General features: G+C 40.5%; 1 protein-coding gene across 4 annotated transcripts; it reads left to right on the forward strand.

The window, feature by feature from the left end:
• The first annotated feature begins 2,952 nt into the window (after positions 1-2,952).
• LOC118773352 (survival motor neuron protein-like) lies at positions 2,953-10,064 on the forward strand. Of its 4 annotated transcripts, none has more exons than XM_036522246.1 (10): positions 2,953-3,107; positions 4,746-4,817; positions 5,018-5,125; positions 5,321-5,506; positions 5,843-6,034; positions 6,329-6,439; positions 6,843-6,998; positions 8,783-8,947; positions 9,123-9,213; positions 9,449-10,064. In XM_036522246.1, exons 1-9 carry the CDS (start codon positions 3,060-3,062, stop codon positions 9,207-9,209), a joined length of 1,125 nt encoding a protein of 374 aa, XP_036378139.1. In that variant the 5' UTR covers positions 2,953-3,059; the 3' UTR covers positions 9,210-9,213; positions 9,449-10,064. The 4 variants fall into 4 exon arrangements, with proteins under 4 accessions (XP_036378139.1, XP_036378140.1, XP_036378141.1 ...); XM_036522247.1 differs by having other exon boundaries at positions 5,846-6,034; XM_036522248.1 differs by having other exon boundaries at positions 5,324-5,506.
• Positions 10,065-10,338: the final 274 nt, after the last annotated feature.

The raw sequence follows: 10,338 nt of genomic DNA on the forward strand, positions 1-10,338 counted from the left end.
AGGATCAGAGCTGTTTACAAGTAGCTTCGATAGGATCATCTCGTGCTATGTTGCTGCATTACAAAATCATAGCCTCCAGTCCTCATGCACATATTTTTATATATATTTCAATACGTCTCTTGTTCCCACCAACGCTGTGTTACAATATTACACAGGGAACAAAATATCACTAAAATGATGTTGATGATGATACAAGTATATATTCATTTAATGCACATGACTAAACTGGAGAACACTGGATGTCGAGATTCTGGTTGTTATTATGGTCTTGTGTCTGTGAATACTTTTTTTTCTACTGCAGAGCATACAGATGAGGAAAAATGTCAGTTTTCCTTCAGATAATAAGTTCTAGTCGCCCCCCAATGGATATTGTGTAGCATTACAATGGAGAAAACATGTTGTAACACGTTGCAATTTGTCCAGTTTCCCGGCATGTGTTCCTGTACCCACGCACAGGGTCAAGTTCACTTTTTGTTTACACGATGACTGAAAACATTTGTATAAAGACATTTTGACGCGTCTATCCAAAGCAATGACTGATCTTATGTTTTTATTTTGAACTTTAGAGGCTTTGATGTCTTGCACGATTCAGATTGGCTAAAGATTTTTTTTTGCCAATGCAAAAGCTACATGGCTGTATGGCCTTATAACAACAGATGGAGGTACTTAAAACAATTAATTACTGAAAAGTGAACTATTAATCACCACAGGGAATGTGTCGCTAACCAAGTGCAGTACAAATATACGACAGAGGGCAGCTAGCTGTAATTGTTATTTATATTTTCTTTTCAACGAGCGTCATCTAGTGGCTATATCGGTCAAAGAACACCGTGATTCATTAAATTGAATTGTATGACAAAAGCATTCAATTTGAGAAGCATCGTGGACCGCTTTCTCGGCTGCATGAATGATTTGCTGCATCTTCTGAATTTATCAGGAGTATATCTGGGTTATATAAACGTCTTTCTATTCAGTTTTTTTTGCCAGACATGTCACGACCTCTTTCATGATTTAGCTGATTGTGTCTTGTGTATCGAACACTATCCCTAATCTGTCTTAAATGCATGCAAACGAAGGTAGTTAGCACCCCCAACATCTGAAATCGTAGCCTATATAGAGTCTGATGAGTTCACAACTGAGAAGCGCTTGAAAGCGCTTACTGGATGCGATCAAACGCTACCAAGTGAGCCGTTACAGAATAAAAGAAGGTTTGATGTTGCCGGCTGTGATTATATTAATTTCTTCTTTTTTTCTTTTAATTTCTTCATTGTGTATTATCCACATGCATCGTTTTTAAATAGTAAGGGACTACTGGTAACATTGTCCATTGATTACATAACAGAGGTTGCGAGCCAGCTACCAGGATATATTTCATTGATCACAAGGGAACTGTTTGTGTTCTCTAAAACGTAGGACGAGTGGGACAACTCGATTTCGTGCAGGTAGTGATTCACGACATGGATGACTCATTTGGCTAGAGCTAGAAGACAACGAGGAGTCATATCATATCGGCTTAGTCACAGAAGGTTCTAGTTCCACCTACTCGCTGCGCTGAACTGGACTTCTTCCAGTGATTCGTGTAAAACAAATGAGCAGTTCCATAGTAAATTGTTCCAAATCTTAATTCTCTTGTATTATGCTATGCTACAAGCTGTTTGTCCTCTGGATGCAGTTGTAAAATACATAAAATGATAAATGACAAAATGCAATGTTATAAAGCATGGTAAATGTGGGCTAAGGGCGGTTGTATATACCCCCACAGAACGACTGACATTGACCAAAAAACCAGAGGCCCGAATTTAATAATATTTTGCAATAATATTTATGGAACACGTAGCCTAGCCTACTCTACTTTGTGATTATGTAACTTTAAAATGCTTTGTTATCAATTTTGATTCATTGCTTTAAAAAGCACCCTTCAGAACATAGCCTCAGCCCAGCGTAAATTGATGCTGGTGAGAATGTCATGCCTTTATGGTATTCAGTGACTGAGAGTGTTTCATTAGTAATTATAATGAGTGCAAGCTCTCCATGAAGATCCTGACCATAAGAACAGCTCCAATACACACATGTGCTGCAATACCCATTTCTGTGAATTTTGCAGGCAGGAAAAGACTACACAGGAGATGTCCCGTTGTGACAGTTAACGTAATTGTATAGTTCCTCAATGGTCAGGTTGGCTTGCAGCGTTGAAATCAACACCTTGCTGCGGCTGGTCTTCCTGATGCCGGTAATTTCCGAGGGAATACGCACAGCCAAGAAACTGAAATCCCTGACACCTAATCTACAATGAGGAATGTTGTGTGAGGGAGGACGCAGATGAGGTCTACTCTGTCAATGTAATTTGGTTTAAATGTTCTCCTAATGACATTGATGTAGGGTATTTTAGCATTGGGCTCAGCCATTGTAGCTGTATGTATGGATCTGATGACTGGCACTTCCTAGCGTCTCCTTAAAAAATAAACAGGTTATAATCGCAATATTAAATAATATTTTGCATTTTTAAATAAAACAAGTATGGGATGTCTCAACTTATTGGGTCCGTAAAATAAGAAAACTACTAATTATAACCAATAATGTTATTGGTTGTATAAGCATGGTTCAGAGACCTCCATTATATAGCCGAAAGCATTTTTACTAAAGAAACTCAACGAACTAAAATAATGCTTTTTTGTGGTACAATGTTTGTAGTCATCTCGCCCAGACGGGGGTGGTATGACAATGCTGTTGGATTAAACGCAAAGTTGAAACACGAAATTACTTCAAATCCCATCATGCAATAGTCACGCTTCAGAGAATTTTACGCAGATCAAATGACAGATGGGTTTTAAATTTGGGTTATCCGCTTTGATGTTGTGCGACCTTCAGCCGGTCCACATTTGATACAGATTAGTAGGCCTAGATCTATGACGATTTCTGCACACATGACCATATACAACATGGTCTCTCACGCATCAGGGCAAGCTCGCGGGAATTTGAGCCCTGTCGAAAATTTGGCATTTTGATGGGGTGTCAAATATATTTGAAACTGAGTTGATTATACTGTTTTGAATGTAGGCATGGCTGAATTTCACCAAGATATTGTTTATCGAAAGTATAGGAATAATGTAAGTTCACCATTTAAATTTCAGCTAACAAGCTAGCTACTAACATATAGGGACCTATATTGCTAGGCTATATCACTAGTTAGCTGGCGAGCCCGTTTTTTTACGATAGCAACAATATGTAGCTAGTTCGTGAATCAGCCAACTAACTAAGTGGTTAGCTTCCTCTGTTTATTTTCAACATATGTGACTTTCTATCTACATGTTGGCTGGTTAATTTGCTAGTTAGTTAACATTGCTAGCGCAGTCAAGCTAGTTTTTAAATCACAATCTATTTTCACAGCTCTGCTTAGGTAACGTTAGCTTGCCAGTGTTAAGTATTGACTGTAGCCATCTAACAGTTAAACTAGTAACTAAGACAGTCAAATGTCTTTATTTTAACACAGCTGGTCAGTAATTGTGTCTGAGGGTGGTAGGCTGTCGGAACAGACTTTGGTAGGAATCGTCTGAGCCACAGTTGTAGTTTGCTTTCTTCATCTTGCATGAAGGTAACTGTCACGTGATTGACAGTCGGTAAAGATGGTTTCTTTTAAAGACAGTTAGAATAAGTACACCATCATCACTGATCTGAAAACGTTGGCCCATGAACTTGTATTGATCGCATGGCTTTGATAGAGGGATTTTCCAGTTTGACGTCCCTTGCCCTGAAGTTTCACCCTGTTACTCAGCATTGAGAAACTAAGCTTCTAAATGGAAGGGTACAACGAAACTGTTCTAATACTGTTCACGGGCTGTCATAATAATGTTCAAACTCTTGTTGTAATTGTAATAACGAAATATACAACGGAATAACTGTATTTTGTCCACGAATACGGCAGTGTAGCATAGTGGTAAGGAGCAGGACTAATAACCGAGAGATTGCCGGTTCGATTCCCCTCTGGGGCCCTGCCGTTGTTCACTTGGAGAAGGTAACCTATGTAAGTCGCTCTGTATAAGGGCGTATGATAAAAGACAGTAGGGTAATGATTACAATGTGATTATTAGCGTGAGTTGCGCTGTACTATGCTAAGTTCGTTTCATCGTAGTACTCGCTGGTAGAGCATAACATGATTACCAATCTAGACCCCACGCATCTGAGTTCAGCCGTTCGTTCAACTAGTAGATATTAAAGTTAGCTGTCCAGCGACCCATGTCAACTATCAGTAGCAATCTGCGCAGACGGAAGAACGTCTTTATTTATTTATTACATATGTATTACTACGTATTGTTCACGTTGAGGAAATCAAAATAATATTTGTATTTTCTTAGGGTGTAGAATCGGGGAGTTTTGCTTGCATTAAAACGTAGTTTTACTTTGTGATAACGTGCACTATTAGTAAATCTCAAAGCTGTCGTTACCAGTTGAGTTGTAGTTTACTCATTCATTGCACCAGCAACAAACTGGACAAGACCTATGTCTTAGTGGGTAGTCAGACACTCAGATAGACCTACTAAATGTTTGAACCTGTGGTGCTCATTTGAAGTGCTGAGGTTTTTTAGGGCATCAGTATACTAGGACAGCATCGGAACATTATACAAGTAGTAAATTAGCAAGTGGAACAGAACCAATTGGATGAAACACAAAATTAAAATGCACGTCGAGAAGTATTTAGGTATGTCAGCAAGACTGACGATGGCCATTTTGTTTTCGCCTTTGTATAGGTGAGTTGGTCCATGGCAAATGACGATTCCGCCCTGGTGAAGGCATATGAGGATGCACTGAAATCTTTTCGGGTAAAGCTGGACACATTTGTTCACAGCATCAGCACTGCAGGAGGGCATTTCGAGCGCAGCTGAGATGGGAGGCAGCTGGAAACGAGCACACACTACTTGAAGCTTCTAACCTGACTAGTTTAAATGAAACCCTTATTGAAATATTTTGATCTCATAGTTTGGCTCTGGTTTTGTCCCTGTCCTTGTTTGTCTTATGAAAGGAATCAAACGGTGAAGAACAAGTCGGGGAGAGGGAGGATCACAAGAAAGAGCAGTGGAAATCCGGCAGAGAACAGAAGCAAACAGATGAAGGGAGGCCAGAGAGACAGGTAAAAGGCAGGCAATCAGGCCTGCAAATTTACAGAAGTCTTCCTTACAGCAGCCATATCATAAACCATAAAAAGTTGTAGTCCTCACAATGGACTATAGTGGTAGTGGTAGTGTAGCAGTTTTAAAGGACACATAATAGTAAGTAATTCCAGATGCAGCAGTGACCCAGCTGAAATTGTACCGTTTCTGTACAGCAGTGGGCAGTAGGCTCTCGGTGTCGCGCTGTGTGGTCAGAGGATGGGCTGCTCTACCCTGCCGCGCTGGTCTCGGTGGAGGGGGACCGCGGCAGAGTGAGGTTTGATGGCTACGGAAATGAGGAAGATGTAGACCTGAGTGCCCTTCTGCCTGAACAGTGGGAGCAGCCCTGGAGAGAGAAGCAGGTGAGACGGACCATAGAACAGGTGGGGTGCATTGGACAGCCCCCGCTCTCTTTGTGCTCACACTGAGGTAGATGCCTCCCTTTGTGTCCTGAGTCTTTTCTTTCTTTGTTTTGCTTTTCTTTTTTTATCCAAATGCTTGCCCTGGAAGGATCCCTAATGTCTGTTAATTCTGTTTTTTTTTTTTTTTTTTTTTTTAATGGAACATGTCACAGTATGCCTGCTCTTAACATGACATTCACACATTGTATTAGTGTTACACCATTGTAATCTGGCTGTCAAAGCACTGTCTGCCAAGCAGAAAAAAAGACAAAGATGAATGCCTTCTCCCTGTGGCAGCAGTGGGTGTTGGGGAGCCGATGCCGTGCGGTGTGGTCGGAGGACGGGCTAGTGTACCCAGCGGTGCTGGTGTGGAAGAAGGGGGAACGTGGCCGGGTGCAGTTCGAAGGGTACGGGAATGAGGAGGAGGTAGAGCTGAGCGCCCTGCTGCCACCAGATGAACAGGAGTGGAGAACCAAGGTTGCTGTTGAGGTAAACATCAATCATCAGTTGCTGCTAAAACTGTTGGAGGGCATCTCTATAGAATCAGCATATCTGTTTTTTGGTGTGATTCAAGTCAGTATTTATACTTAATCATTAAATTAAGGACTTCCTTCACAGAAGTTGTTTAGCAATACTCGTATACTCGTGGTGAATGAAGTAATCCTCAAATGGTCGATGAGGTTTCCTTCCATTCAAATCCGCCTAATGTGGGAATGGTAGTTGGATGATGGTGTTCAGTTGGGTTAGTGAAGCACCTGGAGGACCTTGTACCCTTCTCTCTAGGAGTCAGTTAACAGCAGCAGCAGCAGCTCAGATTGGAGGAAGATGGAGAAGAAGAAGCACTACACCAGAAAGGAGGATGCTACCATCACACTCTCATCAGGCCACCCAGCTGTGAGTCTAACACTTCTTCTTTCAACTGTCATTGTGCACTGCTAACTCTACAACTCTCCTACTACACTGCTACGTCTACAACTCTCCTATACTAGAAAACTCTGAAGCTCCCCTACTACACTGTTACTTCCACTGCTCCCTTCCTTCATGACCGATTACATTGATGTGTAAGGGGATAGGGTCATGAATAATGTTAATGTCATTATTTCATCATCAGGTTAGATATCTTTTAATGTCATTTCTACTTCAATAATTACATGAAAGGACTTAGCTTTCTCCAGTGGTATTCTGCATGCAGTGCATGTGATGACTAAACACCTAAGTTAACACACATTACTATCCAGTTAGAGGTAAGTGAAGATGAATGGCAGGTGTATATTCTCCACCAATGTGTGATTGGCAGGGGGGTGAAGTCAGCAGCTGCAGTGACCCTGGGAAAGAACAGAAGGAGAGGAAGAATACAAGCAGTGGGAAAGAAGGGAAGGAGGGCATTTTCCTTCCATCCAGTGGTCCCTTTCTGTTCCTCCCCCCGGAGTCTCCTCCCCCTGACAGCGCCACGGTGAGACTGGGGCTCTGCTTGACCTCGTTTTACCTCCATTCTCTGACTAGGAGCTGTAGGCTTTACAGTCACACGCTCATTTACAGAAAGGCATATACACGTAATATAAAACTTTTCACCACACTGACCTTTTGGATGTTTGCTAAATGAGAAATCAATACCCTCACTCTGACTTACCGACTGTCCTTGTGTGAGTTTGCAGCATAGTCAACTCCAGCCAAACCATTCTAAGCACTCAGCATGTAATTTTAGATGTTAATGCGTTAGTGCAATATCAAGCCAGATGATGCATAGCTGGCAGGTGGCGGAGGAAGGTATACACTGCTTAATATTCTGTACCTTGATATTCTTTTTGGTGTGGACCTCATACATCTCTAAAATTAGGGCCACCTGTGCCTTGCTAAACACACAATTTCATAGCCCGTGCATTGCTCAAAAGTAAAGTAAGCGTAGTGGCTAAATAACTGTGTATGTTTTCCATACTCTGTGCTGTGTTTTGCAGTTTTGTAGAAACTGCTGTAGGATTCCTAGAAACAAGTTCCAGCCAAAGCAACATTGTGGCAAGCTAATGTTAGTTAGCTAGCGACTGAACTTACTCATACACAAAAAGCTGAATTCTGTAATTTCCCTAGGTAGCCATTTGCTATGTTGGTGCGTGGATATCTATGAATTGCTATCCAGGCCCACCATATCATTCTCTAAATTGTTTTTAGCGATGGTGCTAGTTAGTGCAGCTGGGTATGTTACAAGGAAAGTGTTTTCTCCATTTTCAGCAAAAATGATTATCTGTATCTTTGTGATCATAGCTAGTTCAGATAATTCTGTCTGTTAATACCTAGCTGGCACGTTTCCAAATTTAGAAACAAATGCAACGCACTAATAGCACAAAAGATAATATTAAAAAAATAGTTTTAAAAAGTAAAATCTGCAACATTGTGTAGTTTTTTTAAGTCTTTGGCTGATCTCTCTTATCCAGAGCATCTCACATGATCGTCATTTCAGGATACATTAAAAGTATATCCCTGGAGAAAGAAGATAATGGGCACAGAACGCCTAGTAACACAGTAAATGAGCATCAAGGTATAAAACTAAAAATTTGAGAACAGTAAATTTAACAACAGCATAGCATACTTTTAGCATAGTGATAGTATCTAGCAGTTATTTTCAGGAGTTACATGGCTGAATCATACTTTTGTGGATGTAAAGCCTAAAACTGATCAAGAACAGTCAATTGAAACAGCTACGGATGAACCATTAGACCATATTATGGGTGGTGTTCATACATTTTGTTAGTCTCGGCGAGTATGTAGTACTGTTCAGTTGTTGCTTAAATAAACAACGATGAAGCTGTATTATTTATTTTAAAATAACACTTTCTACAATTCAGTCCGTGATTGGAGTCAGTTCGAGGTATCTAATACTGCAGTGTGAATGCCAGAAGAGAGGTAGATAGCCATTTTCTCTGGGGAAAAACCAGACATACTCTTCACTCTCAGCCATAATGAAAGTGGTAGTCCTCTCCATGTTTTTCATTAAGATTTAGGGGGAAAAACAATAGAATAGCCTGGAAAGAGGATGTGGTGCAAGCAGAAATGTTTTTTTTATCATTATTATTTTTCCCTGCAGCTTTTCGAGCCATCACATAGTTGTAGGTCTAAAAGGTCAAAGAGAAGGCTGTAATTAACCATTTACCATTGGTTTGTTTTTGCTTTCGCACAAAGGGGGGTGTGTTATTAGTCATACATTGTGTTTAAATTTCTATGACGTTCTCTTTGTTGTGTCAGGGTATCCAGCCTCTCCCTCTTCTACCTCCACCCCCACCACCGTGCGTGTGGCCCCCAAAAGGGGGGGATGAAGATGATGGGGATGGGCTGGACTCAGATATGGCTGCTCTCTCCAGCATGCTGTTGTCCTGGTACCTTTGTGGATACCACACTGGCTGCTACATGGTTAGGAACAATAACATGTTTTAGTATTTTGTGATAGTTAATCTGTATTGCAAAATTAGCTATTTTTGTACTTTAAAATGCATATTTCATTACATTGTGTATACTGTAACACCCATAGATACTTTCACCTTCTAGGTTCAGTGTAAGGGTGACCATCATGTGCTCTGCTTTCCAGGCAATGCAGCAAGCAAAAGCAGATCATGAAAGGACAGACCCAGAGAAGCACAGGGTCAACTACAAGTATGGGAGGTGCACACAGTAGGAAAGTATGTTTGTCGGATAGAGAGAGACTTTGCATTGGAGTCAGTTGTCTTTTAGCTGAAATCATTACAGTTATCATAATTCTCCTGGTCACACATACACTCCACCCCAACATATTTCTGCATATGATTGTATTAGCTGACATTAAGGGACACCAGAGTCACATAACTGCCATATGTGACTCTTGAATTGTTACTTGTAATTTTGCTTTATATATTCTCTCTCTGTGTTTAATTGCAGCTGACTCTGCTGTATGTGATGACGTGGCAACAGCACGTCATATGTCAACAGGGGGAGCTCTGAAGACTGCTACTAAATAGGACCCATCTTCTGTATTACTCTTCAGTCAGCTCTGAAGGGAAGAAGAGAGAGATGGTTGGGGCTTAAGAAAGACTGTTGGTCCTCTGCACCAGAGAGAATTCAGAGCTATGAGTTCACTGGGACCTCAGTCATTGAGGTTCCCTCATACAAAGGTCATCTTGGTTTGTGTTTGGAGAAATTTGCAGAAGAGAGAAAAGTTTTGGAGAGGATCCAGAAAAAAACCCTGACTGGAATGTGTTGTACTCCTCCCTCCAAACAGTTTTTATACAAATCTCCAGGACACTGCACTTTAGGATGGCAGATCTTACATTATCAATGCGTGGCACTCTCTCTGTATATATGTACACTGTTGAATACCAGATGTTCATAAGCCTGTGGGAGAAAATGGCTTTTCAACCTTTTGCACTTTATAAGCCAAAGGTCATTGTGTAGTTGCCTCTCCTGAAAAACAAAGCAAATTGTATGGTTTCATGAAATTAAACAAAATGGAAAGTTCTAGAGATATTTCCAATCGATCCGTTTTTCCAGCTCTGAAAACTGTTATTGGATAATACAGTTTGTTTAAAACAACTGACATTGCAAAAATGAATTTTCTCTATAGTTTAGGTTTTCTAGTTGTTCAAATGTATTAAAGAGAAAAACTGTTTAAAAAAAAAACTTGTTTGGTGTCATGCTTCTTTAATTGTACAATTATCTGGTAAAGAATCCACATCATCAGAAATTTAAAACAATCCTTTTGTTGTCAAATATACACCTTAATGCAAATTGAGACATGAAGTCTAACATAATAATTGAAAAGAAGGTGTAAT

This window comes from Megalops cyprinoides, chromosome 2, assembly GCF_013368585.1.
Source record: "Megalops cyprinoides isolate fMegCyp1 chromosome 2, fMegCyp1.pri, whole genome shotgun sequence".
Lineage (NCBI taxonomy): Eukaryota > Metazoa > Chordata > Actinopteri > Elopiformes > Megalopidae > Megalops > Megalops cyprinoides.

Excerpts from the sequence above, each read along its gene's own strand:
- LOC118773352 (XM_036522246.1), top strand. The coding sequence starts at position 3,060 with ATGGCTGAATTTCACCAAGATATTGTTTATCGAAAGTATAGGAATAAT. Across the intron at positions 6,440-6,842 it reads TCTCATCAGGCCACCCAGCT|GGGGGTGAAGTCAGCAGCTG; the intron begins GTGAGTCTAACA and ends TGTGATTGGCAG. Across the intron at positions 6,999-8,782 it reads CTCCCCCTGACAGCGCCACG|GGTATCCAGCCTCTCCCTCT; the intron begins GTGAGACTGGGG and ends TTGTTGTGTCAG.